The sequence below is a fragment of the Seriola lalandi genome, unplaced genomic scaffold (genome assembly GCF_002814215.2).
Source record: "Seriola lalandi dorsalis isolate HSWRI2012SDOR001 ecotype SW California unplaced genomic scaffold, Sedor1 jcf7180002054947, whole genome shotgun sequence".
NCBI classification, from domain to species: Eukaryota; Metazoa; Chordata; class Actinopteri; order Carangiformes; family Carangidae; genus Seriola; species Seriola lalandi.
In genome coordinates, this window is record NW_019525498.1 from 618,540 (window position 1) to 640,529 (window position 21,990).

Genomic DNA, 21,990 nt, shown 5'->3' on the forward strand with positions numbered 1-21,990 from the left:
AGGTTGTCCAGGAAGGCGTTGTTGATGTTTCCTGACACCAGGACCTTTTGGGAGAAGAAGAAACCCCAGGGGTCAAAAACTACAGAGACGTCGTCGTCATGCAGCCACAGTGTGGAGGCTCTGCCTATTCAAATGTGCCTCTTCCTGCATTACATGAAGCTCTGGCAGCGATAATGTACATAATGACCTCACCGCTCATCCCATATCCAGTTATCTGCTGCTGCCAAAGTTTCCCTCAAACACTAACAAAGGCATGGGAGGTAGGATGCCAAACAAATCACTCACCCAGTAAGTGGACTGATGGATAAACAGTTTCTGCTAAGAAGCGGCTGGTGAGTGTGGGGTCTGTCATCGGCTCGGACGGTGTTGTCTAACAACATGACTGCAGAGCGTCTCTTGTCACTGGGATTACCTCCGTCTCTATCCTCTGCTCTTCAGTGAGCGCACCAGGAAAACGAGCGGCGTTACATCATGGGAAATATATGTGTGCCGGTCGAACTCGAACCTACCCTCATCTACAGCTCATGTTTTGGTTAAAGCTAATATATCAAAGAGATCTGGACCCAGAGCTTCTGGCCCACCGGACCATGAAACAGGTTCCTCAGTGATGATGTAGAGGTTGAGATCCTGCAACTGGAAGCACACATACACGCTTACTGGCCCGGGGTGAAATCCCTCCAGTAAACTGTGGTCTGGCCACAGGACTGGCTGTTGTCCTTTGAAAACAGGATGAATTACGTTTGACTGGAGGTTTAGTTATACAGTCATTTCCTGAAGGCAGCGCTGCTCTCAGGGGTCGAATTATAACTCAGTGGTCGAGTTAAATCTCGGTGAGCGGAGCCAAATAATCCCAGTTCTTCTGGGTAATTAACGAGCTTTCGACTGCAGTTATTATTCAGAACATTGAAGGAGTTTAAAAGCTTCTTGTTCACATGCTGTTTCAAAGCAGAGAGAGAGCCTGATGACGACCTCCTCTACCTGGACCTGGACCTGTACCTGGAACTGTACCTGTACTTGTACCTGTACTTGTACCTGGACCTTGACCCAGCTGAGGTTGGATGTCTACAGCTTTACTTATGGCCAAAAGTAAGTGGATCATCTAAACAGCTGTTTTCAGCTCCATCAACCAGTGGATCCACTGCCTCTTAGAAAGTCTGTGGTTAAAATGCTCCAGAGCCTCAATTCATGCATCTTTGATATAAGATGTGGCCGGTGTGAGTTTAATTAAACGGCATTAGTCATCAACAGTTCTGATCTTCTCTGTGTCTCGGCTAAACCAACTTCCAAAACCGAACCAAAGGTAATTAAAAAAAAATTAAAAAGCAAAACAGAAAATAAATAGATAAAAGTACGACTACAGGGATGATAAACTATAACACCTTTAACTTTATAGCATCATCAAAGCAGACGCTCATCATCACAGCAGCTCCATTAGATTACAGCTTTATGCTCCCAAGAACCTCGACCATAGGAGCTTTCACTGATGTCAGTCACAGATGTGTCCGGCGTCACAGAGTTCAAACTCTTTGTGGGGAAACAAACCCCCCCCCCCCGCCATCCAGACGTTTGCACCAGGGCATGAAATCAGTGCTGATGGAGAGATACAAAACGCTGACAAGTCATGATTTCCATATTTAAGAGCATTACCCTAATTACTGCTGCACAGAACATCTGTGCAACATCAACATGAACACTTAGAGAAACAAACGCGGCCAACGAAAAGGGGACCACCTGTTGTTTCCATGAAATAGACGGACCCAGCCAACGCGATGACACGACATGATTTCGCCAGTTCAGTCAGATGTGGAGAAGAGATGGATAAACAAATAAAAGAAAGGATAAACTGTAGTAACAGCTACTGGTACTAGTAGTTTATTATCAGAGTAAAGTCCACATTCAATGTACAGCTGTACCTACAGGTCTCAGGTGAAGTCCCAAGTCCTAAACTTTCTGTCTCACGTCCTGTTTCCTTGTCTGCTGTTCTAACACGCCTTTACCTCCTGCTCACACCACGTGATTGGCTGCTGTCGCGTTGATTCAAAGTAGTTGTTGCCTGGGAAATTTGCGGTGTGCACCCTTTTACTACGTGGGGAAGATATCAAGTCATTCCACGTCAAAAGGCCGAAGTCCAAGCGAAGAGTCACTGGTGTTGAAGTTTATGTCTCTATAAATTGAATATCTGTTGGAGTCTGAGCATGTCATCCGAGGCTCTGGGAAATTATGATATTTTCTGACATTTTATAGACAAAATGAACTGTTGATTAACAGTAAAAATAATCGACAGATCGGTCAATAATGAAAATAATCAATAGCTGCAACGCTATCTGTCACGATATCTCCTTTATCTTAAAACAAGCAACACAAAAACTGCTGGAGGGATGAGATAATCCCGACTTTGTCCAATGTAATTTCACTTATCTCAAGAATCTTCTGGAAACATCCGACAAGAGTTGACGTGCAGCCTTTTGCAGCGAGTTGATTCACAATGAGAAAAAAGTTACTATGTGATCTGTGAAATAACATGCCAGAGTTTGTTATTGTTTGTCTGAAATTCCTTTTGCGCTGATTCCTTTTCCCTTGAGAGCAGAAAGTGATCTCAGGGGAAAGCACCTCCTCTTGGCCTGGAGGCAGATTCTGATGCTAATGACAGTTTGGTGTTTTAACAGTCTGGGGGAGAGTTACTCACCGACTCCGCGGGTCTGGTTCCGGTCAGGGGGGAATAAGTCACCCGGTACTGCTGAACCTGGCCTGTGGCGGGCTCCCAGCGCACATTCAGACTGTTGGGGGTGGGGTTGTACACCTGGATGTTCCTCGGTGGCGTGCGTGGGACTGCAAAGGTCACAGAGGTTGAGAGAAAGTGAAGTAAGAAAAGAGGGAGTGCTGACTTTCTTCACTTAGCAACAAAACACGAAGAGCTCGTCCGAGTATGTCCCACTTCAGCACCTGAATGAATGCTCCTTAAAATGTCAACGTCAGGAAGTGAAGCGCCGAGTAGAACGGGAGCAAATGTCAAGCTTTAGGTCAGACTGTCGCTTTAGGTTTTGCATTTTTAAAAAGAAACGATTTTTAAAACCAAATTCTTCACATCGTTGAGAAACCCAGAGAACTTCTAAACGATCTGTTTTGTTCTGATTTAGTTTAAGTCTAAAATTAAAACAAGCTGATTTCTGAGCGAATAACTGTTTCAATACGACAAAATCTCTGGTTTTGATCAATAGGAGAAAAAAAAAACTTTTAATAAACGACTAAATTGTCTTTTCAATGGGACAAAATGCATCAAAGTCAAGGTTGAACTCAAACGCTGAGTGCAGCAGAAGACTCCTGCGGGGAAGTCGTTTTTATAGCGTCTATGTGGAGAACGTGTAGAGAGAAGTAGCACAGTTTTGGGTTAATGCAAAAGCCCTTAACTTCCCTTCTAAACCAAACCAGATGTGCATGTCCCCCTGGTATTTGGAGCTTTACCTAATAAAAAAAAAAAACACGAGATGCAGTAGGTAGATATGAATGCGAGCCCATCCACAGTGAGCAGAGCCTTATCCCTCATGTTGTATAACCACTTTACAAAAAAAATCATCATTCATTACCTTTAAAATAAGGAGGACACAGTCTGTCAGGATGTTTTACTTTTGTCATCCAGGAACAGAATGACCTCCTATCCTTCAGAGGGATTATGTAATCCTGCTCTAATTTTGTGTTATTAATCGTTTTATAGCAGCAGACGCAATTATTCCTCATGTTGGACTGACACACTGTTTTTGTCCAGACAAAATGTGACAAATTCCTCCTGGGATGAAAACAGTGAAAAACTGGACCGAGTTGCTGGTAATAAAAGAGCATCAACGTCATACACGGTCTCATATTCATTGATGGACTGAGACACACGCGGAGGACCGGCATGTGTCTGCTGCGATGGAGAGGCGGCTGCACCTGCACCTGCCAACACACACTTCCTGGTTCGCTTTCTCACGGCAAAGCCAGTGCATGTGACACTTAGCAGCCCCCCCACCCAGCGTCCTCACTGTCCGTCTGCGTAAAAATGTAAATAATTAAAGCATTAGCACCTTTACAATCTGATGTCTGATCTGCTCTTCGGTTCATGCAGACAAGGGGCTACGTTAATAGGTCGGTGATGATGTCTCAGGAAACAAAACTTATCCCCACTTGTCCCCTTAACTCCCACCCAGTATCTCCACAGCTGTGACCCCTGACCGCAGGGGACGACCGCACTGGAAACAAGAGACCGTTTAAAGTAATAAATTCATGGGTTTGGAGCTTTATCAGACACTAACATCGCTGCACAGAAATATGTAAAACCATGAGGAAGAATTACACAACAGCAGGTTGATGCTGTTATCTGATTGGCTGGTAGAACTGCAGGATGAGGTCACATTGTTTTTTTTTTTGTTTTTTTTTTGCAGTCCCGTTGTGCCAACGTAGTGGTTAGAACTAATGTCAGCCTAAACATGCGCCGCCCGACATGAGCCGTTCTGTTGAAGCTTCCAGCTCGGTTCATGTTTGGTTGCTTTTTCAAATGGAGTTTATCTGAGAATTTTCTCTCTCTTTGACTCCAGCCAGTCATCTACGTCCACGTGTGTCATGTGTTTTGAGTAAACGCACGATGCCAAGTGGCGAGAGGGAGAGGGAGAGAGAGAGAGAGAGAGAGAGGGAGGCGAATGTGTTGCACTAGCCTGGCAAGCTAAAGGTTGCTAATGGATGTAATAAAGCGAAAATAAAGCTTTGGGTTTGGGTCTTAAAAATGGAAGTGCCAGGTCAGTTCAGGTGGGTCTTGAAGACGTTGATGGTATTGGCTGGAGTTCGTGACTTCGTGTTGGTAACACAATGCATCAATTACACAGCTGTAAAAAAACAAACAAAAAAACTATGCTGATAATTTCATCACCCCAGCACACACTCAGGAATGATGACTGAATATCACATCTGGATGACAACACATGAAACTATCCTGAGAAGAAATAAAACGTTCAGTCTCAGTTCGCCCACTGGGGATGTCTATGGAATGGTTTTGGGTTTTTTTTTTTTTGTGCCTGACTCACAGCTTTCCAATTAAAAAACACCAGGATGCATTTCTGCTGACGGAGCGTGGCATGCAGTCTGGGCAGAAACAAAACCAACACACACAACGGGATGTCAAACCACACAGAAGCAGAGCAACAGGCGCGGGATCCAGTTTCTGAGAATGCCTCTTCATCCGAACCCTTCAGTTACCAACGGTAGTTTTAAAGTTGCACAGTATCTGTCTTTGATTTTATGCTATCAATCAACTTTCCAAAGAGCTCTGCAGCTTCACTTTGGTTCCATCAACTCTTTCCTGAGGAGGGTTTAAAAAGCTTTTTGTGATTTAAGGCTTTTGGCTAAACCTGCAGATTATAGTGTTTCCACTGATGTCTGAGGCTTCACCTGAGAGACACAACGTCTATAAAAGACGTTTTCTGATGTCGAAGTCTGCAAAGATCCCGAAAACAGGCTGCAAATGATGAGTGACTTCAGGCCGGGGGGAACCAGGTTCACTTCAGGACAGTGCACGCTCTGAACATTTGTCTTGGTTGCATCAGCGCAGAGACGCACAAACACGTTGGTATTAACCTTTGTTTATCTCAGCGAAGGCCTGACTGCTCTGTTTCTCCTCAGGCAGTTGCTCAGTAAAACCGTGACCTTTGACCTTCGCTCACTGCTGTAGGAGACGGTTAGAGGCTCAACAGAGCTCATGTGTCGTGAACTTTATGTCACATGTTTTTTACTCCGGATTGTCTCCTGCCTTATTGTAATTTTCTTTAAGTCTGTTTATACGGCGTCTTGTGGAGTAAATTAAAAGCGTTTAAGAAGTTTCTATTAAACCTTCAGGAGTTTCGGTTTTAACGTTTAACGGTTTTAGATTCTATTTTTATGTATAAGCTAGACAAGAGAGAAGGCTGCCAGGATGAGGAACATCTTCTCCTTGGACTAATGATCAGCGAGAAGTCTGTTTCTCTTCTCTCCACTTCTGAAGTGTGCCTAAAGTCAGTCTGCTCGAGTGAGTCAGCCTTAAATGTGCCCAGACTTTTACCCACACGAGTTCTCCGTCTGCTTGTGCAACATGTTCTGCCGACGCAAAGGAAATAAATTCTTAATGAGTGAAAGCCTCTCCTGACGTCTTTACATCTGACGCTGTTTAATTCGAAAAAAAAAGAGGGGGCCACAGAGCACAAAGCTTCTGTCCAAGCTGCACGAACACAGGTTTCATAAAGCGGCGTGACGTGTCACCGACGTCTGATCAGACAGTTTGAAGAGAGTCGAGAACTCACGTGTCTTTCCGTCGTCGGACTGGCGCAGACCTTCTCCCTCCGGGTAAACCGGAACCACGGTCACGGTGTAGGGAGTGTCCGACAGCAGGTTCCTCAGTACGGTGTTGGTGGTGCCGCCTGACACCTGCTCCTGCTCACACACAGAAACACAGCTGTTCATTACACACACACACACACACACACACACACACACACACCTAAACGGAGTGATGGCGAGGCGAGAGAAACCTCACCATGTCCTCAGCGCCGCCGGAAGCGGGGGTGTAGAAGATGCGGTACTGACGGACGTTGCCCTCGGCCGGGTCCCAGCGCACCTTGAGGGAGCTGGTGGTGGGATCGGTGACCTGCAGATTCTTCACTCCGCCTAGAGCCTCTGTGAACACAACACAGCGCCCGTCACATGACTGTCAGCTTCCCTGTTTGAGTTACAGCCGGAGTCGGGTCAGACCAGCAGCTCCTGAACGCTTTGTTTTGACCTTGTCAGAGCAGCAGGTGAGCAGGTGAGGGTTCCCGCTTCAGGGAGGTTCAGCGAGTCAGTCAGGTGTCAATCACAGGAGAATTACATCTGCTGACTTTTCTTAGATCATCTAAACATGTAGCTGATGCCAGGACGCCATGTCATCCAGTCGGTGCTTCTGGATTCCTCACGGCAAAGACGATGTATAAAATACCAACATTCACAATATATATATATATATATATATATATATATACTATATTCATTCTCCTAAAAAAACAAGTACAAATGTGACATAGCCAGGTGGTCACAGCTGCTGCTCCAACTCACTCGTCTTTCCGTTCTCCGACACGCGCTTCCCCTCCACGTCGGAGTAGATAGGCACCAGCGTCACTTTGTACTCTGTGTCCGGCTGCAGGTCTCTCAGAACCGTGTTCGTCGACATCCCGGACACCTGAGTCTGTGACGGACGAAGACGAGCATTTGTAAATCTCAACAAACAAAAAGTCTGCACCTTCATATTGTTGCATTTAATGTAGAACAACATATAAAACACTAAAACCAACAACTCATGAACTGTGTCTCTACAGCCTGATACGGCTGATTCCTCTGAGACGTAGAGCTCCACCGTTTCCAACAACTATTACAACACACCAGTGATCCAGCTAGTAGCTCTTAACGGGAATGGAAACTCATACGTTTCTTGTTCGATAGAAGAAGAAGTTCCATTAATATAACAGTCACCATGCTCTCGGTTCCTCCGGTGGCGGGGACGTAGACGATGTGGTACTGCCGGACGTCGCCGTCGGCCGGCTCCCAGCGGACCCTCAGGGAGTTGGTGGTGGGGTCGGTCACCTGAAGATTCTTCACTCCGCCCAGAGGCTCTGAAAAGAGACGGGACACATCACAGTCTGGAACAACTCGCTGTTTACTTTCTCCAGCAGGGGTGCACCGGATGGGTGGAGTGCACCCTCATCAGGACAGTCCAGATGTCTCACAGTCGAGGGGGTTGTCAATCAGCGTCTCTTTTTTCCTTTCCTGCGATTAAACTCTCCGGTGCTCTATGAGCCAAAAACATCCTTATTAAGAAGTGTTTTTAGACTTAAAAGAATTCCTCCAAGAAAAAAAAAGAGAGAAAGGTCTGAATAACTGCTGCAAATAATCTTTAGCATTTGTTTTCTCCTGCAGGGTGCACCAGATGGGTGGGTTTACCACATCAGGAGTGTCCAGATGTATCAAGGAAGTTGCCTAAACTTTCTGGCATTCATTATGTTCTTTTGTGAGCCACAAAAGTTCGTATAAACAAGGTCTGTATTCTCGTTCTCAATCTTAAAGGACCATACCGGTCGTTTTTTTTTTTTTTGGGCATGTTTTAGCCCATTAACTATAAACTGCATTTACTTTTACATTACTGGCAGATTTTCACATGGAGACTTCGTGGCCTCCGGGCGACCAGTGGTTCCAGTTCATGTCAGCGCTCCGTGAAAATCTCCTTATTGCCAAAGGTAAGGAATGTTATCATAATGTGGTAATACACACAGAGCATTTTCAAAACTGCCCTCAAGAGTCAGGATTTTGTTTCTAAAAGTAAAAAAATGATCTGACATGATCTCCTGGTTCAATATCAAGAGACTGAGCAAAAGAGCTCAGATGGTTTAGGACCATGTCAACCATCTTACCGCCTCAGATAAAGCTGCAATCACATTGTTCTCTGCTCCGGATCTGACCAGGATCCTCGTCTGTCTCCATCTCTCTCCTGTCAGTTTTCTCCTGAAGTCTCTTTTAACGCTAAAACATTTGCCTAAAACACTTAAAAGCTGTGATGGAGAGCAGTTACATGAATGGAGAGATGTGGCTCTGCCAGGACTATGTACCTCAGTTTAACAGCACCTCTGTTAATACAATTTCTGCTGCTTCCATGCGCTCTGTAAAAACAGTCTCCTCTGTGCCTGCGAGTTGTCCTGTCGTATATCCAGTTGTAATAAGAAACAAACTTCAAATAAAAACAAAGATCCAACAAAAAAAATAAATTATGCAAACATCAATGGCATGAAAAGAATAATTGGAGTTTTATAGTTGCATTGTCTCGCACTCAAACATTTGTTGTTTGCATGTCAGAGAGTTCAGCAGCAGACCAACAGAGAGAGACGACTGGACCAGTCCAAACCAGTCAGTCAGTAAACAGTCAGTAAATCTGAATACGTACAGTATTCTTCAGGAAACGTTTGACAGTAATCTTCCTACAGCACCAGCTGGTCACACATTCAAACCTAAACTACTTATTAAGTTTTCACGAACACGTCTAAATCCTAGCTATAACTACATTATAAAGCCTTGTTAGGTGGGTTTAATACACTGCAAAGATTTGGAAAATATCTAATATCTTGTGACACAGCCAAGACTTCCTGTTTAGATAATTGATTAATGGCCATACAGATGTTTCCTAGGAAGTGATTTACACATTCATAGAGTCTTTACCAGCTAGGACATTCCTTTGCATGGTGCAGCCAAATTCAGTAAATCACGACTAAACTAACCAGTAGTTATAAAGAACTTTACTGACAAACAAAGTGACGGATTTACAACTAGCTGCTGCCGCAAGTCCTGGAAAAGTCCTGGCCTCTCGCCCTTTCTCTGACAGACTGACGGCCCATTGGTTTACGTTCATTCGTTGTTTACATTTCATGGCGTCTTCAATGACCCAGAACTGGCAAAACCTTTACAATCCTTTTAAAGTTGAAGCCTGTGTCGAGTCAAAAATAATGTTCAGTGTTTGTTCATTAGGAAAGCTCGGACGTTTCAGATGAGAGGAAGTGGAGAAAACTGTTATAAAACTATAAACTATGCTACCAGTTACGTTCCTCGTCTCGCTTCTATCTGATAAACATCCAAACAATCCTACACTAAGCATCAGGGGGAATTTTCAGATTCGATTATTTGACTCTCTCTACAACAATACACACAAGCTCTCAGGAATGTCTGGTGATTCACTCACTTGTCTTTCCCTTCTCAGCCTGTCGTATGCCCTCCACGTCCGGGTAGACGGGAACAACAGCCACGTTGTAGACGGTGTCGGGGTCCAGGTTCCTGAGGACGGTGTTGGTGGTGCCGCCCGACACCTCCTCCTGTTCGACAAAACGTTCAAACATCCGTCAGCGAGATAACGACTTAATGTGATTATGGTGAGAATGAGTGAGTCGACTCTGCCAATTAAAGTGAGCAGAGAAACGTTTTAGAGGCAGAGCGGTCTGGGTGCGTCACGGCGAGGTTTTTCTACCGTTCGTTCCTCTCCTCCCGGCTCGGCGGTGTAGGAGACTTTGTAGCTGCGCACGTTGCCGACCGCGGGATCCCAGCGCACCGTCAGGGTGTTGATGGTCGGGTCGGTCACCCTCAGGTTCTTCACTCCACCCAAAGGATCTGAGGAGGAGGAGCAGGTCTCAGTTAGTGCTGATGATTCACCGAGTAAAGAAAAGTCTTCTCTATAACTCAATAAACAACATTTATTTGTTTTATCTCTGCTTGAGCTGCCATAACATTTGTCAAATATTAGATATTCTAAACACAGACGTGCAGCTACTAAAGTATTTTTTCCTTCCCTCCTTTTTAAATGGTGATGGCTGCCATGTTAATCTATCGTCTTTTGCCTCTTTAACTTCTGGACACATTCAGTGAAACGACTCCTGGCTCAGCATCGTTTTCCAGGCCACATCATCCAGCTACACATCAGTCAACAGACTCGTCAGAACTCACTCGTTTTCCCGTTTTCAGACTGCGATTTGCCCTCCATCTCGTGGTAGACGGGCACCACTGTGACGGTGTACTCGGTGTCCGGATCCAGGTTCTTCAGGACGGTGGTGGTGGTGGTTCCTGACACCTGATCCTGGTGGAGGAGGAGGAGGAAGAGAAGAGAAAACCACTACTGAACCTGGTGAACTGTAGGATTTGGGGAGACGTGTGGGGTTTGGCAGATGCAGATTGAACGAAGTCACAGTTCAATGCGCTGTGAGCCCAATCTTCTTGGATGCGGCTTCACTCAGTAAATGTCTGAGTAGCTCAGTAACAGAAACAGAAGAGGCTCTGAGATAAAGATGGATTTAAGCAGAAAGCTCGCGCTTCAAAACCTGAGATAGAGAGAGACAGATCATGTAAAGTACTGAGCTGGCAGGGAGCAGCGTGCGCCTTCCTCAGCTACAAATATAAATTTCTTCTTTGTCCATTTAATCTAATATTAAGCTCCAAAACCTGCCAGTAAGCTGAGGATGATTTCAGTTGTTTCCAAATCAAATCATCTCATTTCACGACATGTCTTCAACCAAGTGACACAATATGGAACCCCTCGAGATATTGTCATTGCTTTATAGAAAACAGCTCAAACTGCCTTGGAAATGAGTTAAACTATCCCACAACACTGTCAAGTGTTTTCCATTAGCTGTAAGAAAAATGTAGATTTTAAAGGCAACAACATTATCCGATGGTTTTCATCTTTTGATAACTCGATGTTGCACTTTTTCCAGGACGAGAAAAGAACTTTCTTGCGTGAAACTGCCTTGGAAACGAGTGGAATCATCTCACGCCACTGCCAGCTCCCCACAAGTGTTGGGAAAACTTGAATTTCAGGCCAAAACTAAAATTGAGCTATTTGCTCTCACAGCACAGAACCTGCTATTACTTAAAAAGTAATGTTAGTACGTTCTTTGTGATGTAGTCAGCACAAAGAGGAGTTTCACCTCATATTCACATATTCACATTAGCAACACCACAGTCGCTGCCTCTTGTTTTTAGAGTAAATATAATAAACAACATGTGACACAACATACAGCATTATCAAGAACTACTTAAAGGACTACTACAGTAGTTTTGCCTTGTTACTACAAATTATGTAAACTTCACATCACAGCTAACTACTGTTCATACAATGCTGTTGTATTTCGGAAACTTTAAAGCTCCTCCAGTGTAAAGGTCTGTGTCCATGTGTAGTGTGATTATAGATCAGCTCTAGCTTCTATATTAATACTGTGAAAGTATCAAAGCCTCAGTCTACAGAGAAATGCACACAGCCTGTATTCAGAAACTGAGCCTTAAAACCAGCCGTCAGGACTTCTGGAACTTTGTGATGTCACAACAAAGCAGTCACCAAGCCCCGCCCACCTGGACCCACCATCCAAACCTTGCAGGATTTGGTTTCTCTGAGTGTTTTACCTGAAATCTGCTTTATTTTTATTGGATCACTCAGAAAACAGTCAGACCTGTTGTTACTAGAGCTGCAGAGAGAAGCCTGAGAGAGGAGATGTAAAACTACACTGAGATGGTTTTTGGTTCTTAAAACCACAAATATATCTTCTGATGTATCAACACTTCAAATAAAACACAGGAAAGTGTAAAATATGGGACCTTTAAAATATTGTTTCTACTGTGAATCATCTATTGGTTTCCATTCATTTCCACAGTCAACATCAAGTCTGGAATAACTTGGTCATAGTTTGGATATTTGAAGTGATGCAGGGAAGGATCTTTAAATCAACTTGCCCTGCAATGACACTGTAACAGTAAATGATTTCAGGTTGGAAGCGGTGGGACACGGTGGTGGATTGAACATTCAACAAAGCTTGAGGAGTCTGTGTATTGATTTTCATACTTTACAGACGGATGAAACTTCTGGTGAAAGTCCAACATCTGGCAGATTTCTCGCTCCTACTCTGCCATCTCGTCTCAGTGAAGCTCAGCTTGTCTTAAGAAAAGTGTTTAACGAGGTGACATCATATCAGCGGTGCGTGAACGAGTTCTTACCACATCCTGGTCTCCTCCGGCCGCTGGCACCCAGATCACGATGTATTCGCGTACGTTCCCCTCGGCGGGCTCCCAGCGGACGTTCAGGGTGCTGGTGGTGGGATCGGTAACCTGCAGGTTTCTCACAAAACCCAGCGGCTCTGAGCAGAGACACGAAACAGGAAGACAAATTCAGCGCTTGGATCAGAGCGATGCACAGCTGCTGTCTGGTCAGAGGTTACCGGTGTCCAGGGGGCCATTTGTTCAGATGCTGGATCCCGAGGAAATGGTGGTTTTTCTGGCAAGCTTTACTCCCAGTCTATTGACGCACACTGACACTGATGCTTTTGTATATTTGTGTTACAATTGGAAAGCTATTTTCTGGTCTGTCACTTAAATTGCTCCGTGCTGGAGCAGTGGAGATTAAAACTACACACCCTCACAACTTCATCAGTGCAACATATTTTCACACTTCACTCCTTTGACTTGTTCTTTATTCGGAGAGTAAAAATAAAACTATCAATGCAACTGGAAACGTCAGAAACACACAGAGGAGCAGTAGCTACTCAAAGACAAAAACAAATACAAAACAGACAAATAACTCATTCAGGGAAGATGCTGAAGGAAACAAAACTTTTACGACTGTATGTGAGGTCTGAGGATGGCTGCCTTCAGGGCTAACTACTTTTTCTACCTCCGCCTCTTTGAGGCCACAGTCACTCACTCGTCTTGCCGCTGTCGGACAGGCTGGGTCCGTCTCCCTCTGCGTAGACGGGCACCACGGTGACGCTGTAGCGGGTGTCCGGCAGAAGCTTGTCCAGGACGGTGGTGGTGGTGCTCTCCGACACTTGCTCCTGCAAAGACACACGCGGTGGAGTTGATGAGGAGCTGCCCTTCGCCAAGAGGCTACATTCCTACCAGCCCAAAGAGCCCCGACCTTTGACCTCCAGCAGGTGAAAGCTCAAACTTTCCCCTTAAGGGAACAGCTGGGTTTCACAAAAACGTCCTATCAGTTTTACTGGAGCTGCTGTATCCCGAAACCACTGGTCAACTATTATGAAACTATAATGTCCTGAAGATATATAACATTCAAACTTTGACTATTTCTATGCTCTAAAATTAAGTTAAATTAAGTTAAACCAACAGTTATAACATCATAATATAATATACATAACAATATATTTAACTGAACATGGAAAACAAAACTGATTAATGACATTTATATTCAAGTGTTTTAATATGGATGTGGCTGAGATGTTTCTGTCATTAAAAGGTGTTTTTTTATGGTTTTCATGGTTTATTTTACTTGTTCTCCATCAGTTCATTTTCACCATTTCTCTATAAAAACAACAAAAGTAGTTAAAGAGTCAGACGGACTGGCATTTTTCCAGTTATTGCAGGTTGAGTATTGTTTGCTGTTTGAAGCTTTTTAAATTCCTCTGGCGCTGGAGTTTAAAAAAAAAAAATCCTGTGAAAAATCTGTGAAATTTACTTTGACAAACTAATTGGAGCCAAATCGTCATTCAGGCGCATTCAGATGTGTTGTTGCACGGCTCTTCTTCGTTCTGGCGTCCGGCGTCCGATGAGCAGGATTTACACTCACTTACTCTGAGCTCCAGAAATATAAACACTGTAAACACGCCATGCAACAGTGAGGGATCACCTCAGCCAGAAAGGATTTAGATGCTATTGTGGGGCGACTGCTCGACGGGATTATCCTGACAAAAAGAAATGACATCACCAAATCCCTGTTGAAGGGTTTTGATCGTTCTGTTTCTTCTGACCTGACGGTGTTTTTATGAACTTCTGCTGCAAAAAAAAAAACGTCACATTTCACTGCTGGGGATTTGTCAGACGAGGATCGTTTTTTAAATTGTTTTTTGTCTTAGTGCTGCCTGGTTGGAATCTGACAGATTTTCTTTTGTTTGAACTGAAAGAGCTTAAAGGTCTTCAGTGTGCAAACAATCATCATGTCACAGAGGGGGGGGAGGCGTTTCTCACACGATGCCACGTTTTGTGTTGTGTGTGTGTTGACTTCGTTTCCTGGCTGTTATCAGTTTAACTAAACTAAACCCAATTTACTAAACTTTACTTCACTCAGGTTATCTTAACTACTGTATGAACTAACTTGATTCAAGTGAACGCAACTCAAATTAACGTTAGCAGCTCAAGCTAATTTGACAACTTAATTATTCACTCTATTTACTCTCACTTGTTCCACTGTACGTCCTGTTTCTGTCCTTTCAGACACAGTGACAGGATCTTACCACAATCTCCATTCCTCCGTCGGCAGGGGTGTAGATCACTTTGTAGCCCTGAACGTTTCCATCGGCGGGATTCCAGGTGACCGTGAGAGTGGTGATGGTCGGGTTGGTTACCTTCATGTTGCCCACTCCGCCCAAAGGCACTGCGAGCGTGGAAATGATTGTCGTTACAAACTGGTTAAAATGCAAACAGACATTTTGACATGACGCTGGCGTTCAGTCGAAGCGGCGAGAAAAACGTACATGTCTTTCCGTTCTCAGACTGGCGTTTTCCCTCCCTGGCCGGGTAAACCGGTAACACCGACACCGTGTACAGCGTGTCGGGCATCAGGTTCCTGAGGATGGTGTTGGTGGTGCCTGCGGGAACTTGCTCCTGTTTAACAAGAAAAAAGGAAATTTAAATGGTTATTTCTCATAACTACACAACTTCCTAAACTGCAGTGTGTCTGTATTTGCCCCTCGAAAGGTGAGACAGGTGTAAGAGAGTCTCACCATCTCCTCTCGGCCCCCGGCGACAGGCACAAAGAAGACCTTGTAGAGGCGAACGGCGCCATCGGCCGGGTCCCAGTCCACAGTCAGAGAGGTCATGGTGGGGTTGGTCACCCTCAGGTTCTTCACGCCTCCCAGTGGCCCTGAACGAGAGGTTGGATAGACACTCAGTTTGTTTCTGTCCTACATCTGACTGGATGATAAAGGCAGATTTCTGGCGTGAACAGGGCGAAGGTAACGGCCTTACTTGTCTTTCCATTTTCAGACATCGTCTTTCCCTCTCCCTCAGCGTAGACCGGGACCAGGGAGACGGTGTAGAGGGTGTCGGGCTGCAGGCCCCGCAGGATGGTGGTGGTGGTACCTGGTGTCACTGTTTCCTGAGTTCAACAACAAATCAGCACAAATCAGCTGCTTCCAACCCCCATGAGCAGAGACAGAGACACGGGCGTGCAGTCCAGTCCTGCCTCGACAGTAACAGGCTGGATGTAGCGGGATAGCATGCACGTTATTTAACAAAACAGGATCGGCACTTTAGTCAAATAAAAAATGTTGTAAAGTTTTCTTAGAAGACAGTAGGAAGCGCAGAGATGCAGGGAGTCCAGTTTGTGCTTATGGCAGTCTGAAAAAAACACTATGTAATCTGCATCTCAGCGTTTATTGCTCCACAAAAGATGGACGTTGCCTCAGCAAAGCTCATCGTCTGTTTAATCGCGGTTCACTAACACACAGGTGAGTCATTTGGCTGCAGGTGTAGCTCTGCACAGTGCCAGCTGACACAAGTGGTTGCCCTACCAGTCCTACCATGCTCTCGGCTCCTCCGGCGGCAGGGACGTAAGTGATCTTGTATTCCTTCACTCTGCCCTCGGCGGGCTCCCAGCGCACGTTCAGGGTGGTCATGGTCGGGTTCAGCACCTGCAGATTCCTCACTCCACCCAGAGGTTCTAGGGAAAACACAAGAGAAAGGATTTCACAGCCATCAGCGGAGAAACAGTGAGAGCATGAAGTAAAACAGTTTGGAAGTCCTCGTCACATCAGGCTCTTACTGGTTCGTCCATCTGCGGAGATGTCTGAGCTGATGCCGGTGGGATACACGGCCGCCACGGAGACGGTGTACGGCGTGTCGGGCTGGAGCTTCTGCAGGATGAGGCTGGTCTTCTTCCCGCCAACCTGCATCTGTTCACAGGAAACATGTCAGCGGTTAAAATCTAATCAGTTTGTTTGCGCCAAATTTGAATTAAGTCCCTCGAGGCGTCAGGCGTCGAGATGTCACGTTCACGAGAACCTGAAAACATAACACCTCTAAAAGATCCATTTACAAAACAGAACATGTGAGGGAGTAATGGAAGAAGGAGCAGCCATGGGGAGGCTGCAGGCTGCACACCTCAAGTTCCTCCGCAGGATAACCAACCTTTTTTATTTTTTTATTTTTCCAGCTGATGGCGGATTAATAACTGACGTCTTTATTAAAACAACATAGGTTTGTTTGGCTTCCACTGTAAACACACACAACACCGGACAAAGGAGCTGCTCCGGACGTGTCGGCTGTGCTAATAAACTGCATCCAAAGGGATTTTAATGGTCATCACTTATCCCTGCTCTCATCTCCCCATCTCCTTAAAAAAACAAAAAAACAAACTCAAATTCCAAAATGCGTAATAACTCACATATTTTGGAGACAGATTCGCCGTTTCTGAGGACAATGTCAGCAAACTATTTACAATATTTAGACACCACTAAGTAAAGTGTTTCTCTGCAAGGGAATCCGAGTGGCCCGTGGGGAAATCCCGAGCAAACAACTCTGCAGTATATCATGAAGCGAAGACGACACTGTAAACACAATCGCAGAGGGCGTAAACAGTTTTGACTGGTAGCTAAGAGATACAGGACAGAGGGTATCGCATCACATTTACATCAGTATTTTAGGAATGTGGATGAGTTTTTCTTTTTTTCAATAAGCAGCTGTTTAGTTTCCTAATGGACAATCAGTGGCTTCTCTGGGGATTGAACTTGCAAACTTTTGTTTATGAGATGACGTTTTAATCATGAGGTAACTGAGCTTTTCATCGTCAACAAAACCAACAACGGCCTCTCGGCACTTTCTGACCTCCCCACTCTGTGTGTGTCTCTCAGCTCCGACCCCATCGCTTCCTGCTGAGGTTGTAAATCTTTTAAAAAACACCTCATAAATATATAGTTTCTTTATCATGTAAACTGGCTTTATCCATGTCGCACAAGTTTACAGGCGCCTCAGACAACTTCCAGTTTCCAGCGGCGCTCTTCGGTCTTTGCAAAGGGAAATAACGTTGGTGCGTATCTGCACACAGAGATCCGATCACAGGTGGTCGTTGTCCTCCTGGGATGGGATCACCTGAGACGCATGTTAATAACAGGAGTGGACGGGGCCTGAGTCAAGATAAACGTCGGTGTGAGTTCACGGTGATGAAGGAGCTCGTCGCCCACAGCAGCGGTGCGTCTCACTGATGTGTTTTTAACAGCTCCATGGCTCAGAGGACTCAGATATTATTAGACTCTGGATACACAGACGAAACCTGCTTGTCGATCAGCTCATTGTTTGAGTTTGAGTCTGTTTCGTGGGATTTGAAAAAATGCAGAATATCTCCAGAACTGACCCTGGAGTTCAGCTGCAGACTCTCAGAAGGAATCCTTCAGGGTTTTTCTCTCCGTGGGTGATCGGTTTCATTTATTCTGCTGTGAGTCACAGTCAGTCCACCTCCGTCTACCTGACCATAATATCTCACTATATTTACTTACATATCATTAAGCATCAGCTGGACATGACTCTACTTTTCTATATTTTTGAGAGCGGTGAGGAAACACCGAGCTCAAGAACCCGTGTGCAATCACATGACTGACGTTAGAAACAACAATCCTTGCAGATGACATGGTGTCACCAGATGCTCTCGGCCTTGTAGGATACACATGTGACGTAGCGAAGGGGATCCGAGCTCCATTAGACGGATCTGAAGTGACATCATGACTCGACCTTGACATGTTGTTTGGGGGAACACTGTCATAACATGTCAGAGACACAATAAAACTGCTAACTCCCGCAGTTTCCCTTTCAACTTATTTCCAGCTCTAATCACGTCTTCAGTCATGGCGCAGGAATGCGAGCTCGGACTCTTCTAACTGCACCATCGCGACGCGGGACACCGCCATAAACCAAACGCCAAAATATGATGGAAGAGCTCCAGCGGCATCTTCCCGCGCTCCTGCAGGACGCTCTCTGTGCGTCTCAACAGGGAGGCGAGTGTTTGAAACCAGATCCAACTCTTGGATGTAAACGCAGCAGGTGTCTGGCAGTTTTTAGTCCCTGGTTTACTGAATCTTTTGTTGTAAAACATCTTCTGTGACTCATGACGACGACGATGATGATGATGATGATGATGGCTTTAAATGCAGACGATCAATTTGTTTCTGAAGTATAATGGATTTTGTCTAGTTCTTCTTCTTCTTCTACTAGAGGAACTCTGGTGTGATGAACACGCACAACAAACGGTGTCAGGTCCTGATTCATTTCTTTTTTCGCTCTGGACTTCCTGACAGTTCGTCTCAAGAGGGACAGAAAGCTTCCCGTCAGCTGATGCTCTGGGAGTCGTACAGAAAACTCAGCTGACAACATTTAAAACTCTCCATCATATTGAGATATTCAACGAGTTGTCGTCAGGCAGACTGGAAATGTTCCCGGTGGTCGAGAAGCAGCTCAGCTGGGAAACGCCGCACCCCAACAACAGCAGTTACGAAGAACGTATAAGAGAAAAACACCCTGAAGAGGAATTCAGTCATTATTGTTCCTCTCATCCCGGACAAACAGATGATACCCGGAGTGGCTTCACGGCCAGAGAGGGATTCGTTTTCTGGTAAACTTCAAATTTACAAAACAATCCAGGAATCGAAGCCAATTTGGGTGTAAAAGCTTAAAACAAACATTTTAGAGATCTCCGAGGTCAGTCCATTGTTCAGTGTCAGTGGAGCCGCTCCAGCTTCGGTCTCTTGACACAAAGAGGAGCCAAGTGATTATCTGTGTGTGTTTTTAGAAGAAGTTTTTTTAATGTTGATTCTGCCACTTGGTGCACATTTACTGTATTTATTCTAACAGCAGGAAAATACTTTATAATGTAAAATGTCACTTTAAGGTCGAATAAATATCCTGCAGTTTTATTTTCAAGGAGACTCGAATGATTAAATAAATCCTGCTATGATTATTATTACTCCCTTATTCTTTTAAATATTCTTTTTAAATGTATTTTTCTGCCTCCTGCGGAGAATGTTGAGGTTCGTTCATGCTTCAAGTTGCTGCAGAAACAGATTTACCATTCGTTGTGATGTAGACACACTGTGATTTAACACCACATACATTGATACTGCCAGCCCTGCAGTATTAGGATGTAGCACTATAGTAGTATTATATACAGTTGTAGTATTAGAGTTAAATATTTACTTCATATTTTCCGCTTCACTGAGGAAGAACTGAAGATTCATTTCTTGATGCACGTATGCTGATGACACCCGAGTGTTGGTGTCTAAACATCTGCAGAACTCACCGAGATGGGCTCGCCTCCAGCTGTGGGACTGTAGGTGATCTTGTAGTTCTGCACGGGGCCGGGGGCGGCGTCCCACTTCGCCGTCAGCGTGTAGATGGTGGCGTTGAAAACCCTCAGGTTTTTTGGAGGTGGCGGAGGCACTGGCAGCACACAGACACATTGAGTGAGATTACACAGTAAAAGCAGTGGCATCCTGGGGTTGATGAGCGCTGATGATGTGAGGATGAGGATGATGATGGCAGTGATGGTGATGCTCCCACGATCTCACGGGTCATGGAGCTGGTGATGAGGTTACGGTCAGTGAAGCTGTTCAGAGCAGGGCTGGAGGTCAGTGACCGCTCCTTCAGTCAGTTAACATCAGACAGTGCTGGACTCTTTTACACCAGGGAGTAGAAATAAAATTAGGGTGGGCAACTAATTTTTATGGTTTATAACAAACATTTTCATGGAATCATTACAAATTAAGAGAATAAAATAATATTTTGTAATAAAATTAGGGGGGGGGGCTCTATGACAGATTTTTATGGTTGATACATTTTGGGAAAATTATAATATATTTTGAGATTATAAGAAATAAAATTAGGGACCATTATTACAAATTGGGGGATCGTAACAAATACGTTTGGGGGGTGTCACTATAAAAAATGATAATAACCATAGCAACTGAATTAACTGACATTTTAAGATTATAAAAATGAATATTAGGGAAACAAATTTTGAGATTAAAACAACTAAATTTGGAAGGGACACTATAACAAAAATTGCAGATTAAGATTATTATTGGAGGCAACAAAGTCTAAAAGATAAATCGGGGGTTTGAAAAGTTTTCTTCTGTTACTGAACACTGGATACTTCTGAAGTAGAAGTCCACTGACCTGCAGCCCTGCAGCAGAACCACTGTTCAAACATGCAACAACATTCATTTGATGAAGAGGTGGACACTGATGAAGGATGACATGATGACATGATGACATGATGACACGACGACACGGTGACATGGTAACATGACGTTACAAAATGGGAGATGAATTGCGCTGCGGCAACAGGAATGTTATAATGACAACATGGTGGAAGATGAGGGAAAACAAAACAAAACAAAAACAAAAAAAACAAAATGATTCACGGAGGCATTAAAACAATCAATCACAGTCACGGAGGTCTGTGGAGGATGACATGTTATCGGTCTATTTTTCACACTTTCTGCATTTGAAGCTCTGGATCTACGTTCACACCACAATCTGCTGCACGTCTACAAACATTAGTTTTAAAATCTTATTTACGCCACAGGCTGGAAACACAGACTCCTGACGTCCAGTGTTGAGATGAGACAGAACTATATACTATTATATTTAGCGGTCCTGATGACTGCTGTGGTTTTTAAACGTCCATTATGAGTCATGGTTAGATTTTGGAGCGGACGACGCTTCCACGGCGTTAAATCAAGAGAAATAAATTGCAGCAATGATCCGGCTGCAGCAGCTGCTTATATCATTCTCTTCGACAGACTGTGGGAATTTATTACGTTTTCAGTTAATGCACAACAAGGTGTCTTGATACACAAACATAATGGACCAGGTGGAAGACAAGTCCAGTCCTCCACATGCTCCTTTATTTGCTGTATCAGGATCCTTCACAGTACATTATCTTTATAGTGTGTCCCAAAGAAAACAAAACAAGGACCAGAAATTCATAATTGTCACTGTCTATTGGTGAATTATCGCCAAGCCGACAGTGAATTTGCCAATATCAGGAAGCTGATTGGCGGCTGTGGCACCAATGTTGATGTTGGACTGTGACTGGAAAAATCGCAGTCGCTGAAAATCAGCGATCGTCGGCGGCTCTTCCAGTTGCTTGTGGTGGGAACGCACAGTGAGGCACTACAATGCACGTACATGCAGTTAAGAAAGGAAAAAGTGTGCTCCCCATCAACACTGTCCCGTACCGTCCACATTACCATTCCACACAAACTCATGAACATTACAGTGAAAAGGAACCTGTCCTTCTCACATGACATACCATCCGGAGCCTTTAACACTAGAAAAGAGACGTTGAGAAAACAACAATGTTATTTCAATGCCCAGGTACATCAGTGAGTGTAAAATATGCTGGTTTGCTTTTCTTGGGAGCCGAGAAGGCGACGGGTGGGG

General features: G+C 44.5%; 1 protein-coding gene across 5 annotated transcripts in view; it reads right to left on the minus strand.

Moving 5' to 3' along the window:
• Nucleotides 1–21,990, minus strand: part of col12a1b (collagen, type XII, alpha 1b) — a 112,281-nt gene that overhangs the window by 38,823 nt on the left and 51,468 nt on the right. For 3 of the 5 annotated variants that reach the window (XM_023394319.2, XM_023394317.2, XM_023394316.2), the window contains exons 29-47: nt 21,860–21,877; nt 19,844–19,983; nt 16,322–16,451; nt 16,080–16,219; nt 15,526–15,655; nt 15,282–15,421; nt 15,033–15,162; nt 14,793–14,932; nt 13,250–13,379; nt 12,547–12,686; nt 10,510–10,639; nt 10,037–10,176; nt 9,755–9,884; nt 7,504–7,643; nt 7,090–7,219; nt 6,536–6,675; nt 6,303–6,432; nt 2,687–2,829; nt 1–44 (exon numbers count right to left, since the gene is read on the minus strand). The exon at nt 1–44 is cut by the window's left edge and continues 86 nt beyond it. In XM_023394319.2, the coding sequence (XP_023250087.1) occupies nt 1–44; nt 2,687–2,829; nt 6,303–6,432; nt 6,536–6,675; nt 7,090–7,219; nt 7,504–7,643; nt 9,755–9,884; nt 10,037–10,176; nt 10,510–10,639; nt 12,547–12,686; nt 13,250–13,379; nt 14,793–14,932; nt 15,033–15,162; nt 15,282–15,421; nt 15,526–15,655; nt 16,080–16,219; nt 16,322–16,451; nt 19,844–19,983; nt 21,860–21,877 (2,365 nt within the window). The remainder of the gene's footprint in view (nt 45–2,686; nt 2,830–6,302; nt 6,433–6,535; nt 6,676–7,089; nt 7,220–7,503; nt 7,644–9,754; nt 9,885–10,036; nt 10,177–10,509; nt 10,640–12,546; nt 12,687–13,249; nt 13,380–14,792; nt 14,933–15,032; nt 15,163–15,281; nt 15,422–15,525; nt 15,656–16,079; nt 16,220–16,321; nt 16,452–19,843; nt 19,984–21,859; nt 21,878–21,990) is intronic. The other 2 variants (XM_023394320.2, XM_023394318.2) reach the window with 1 other exon arrangement.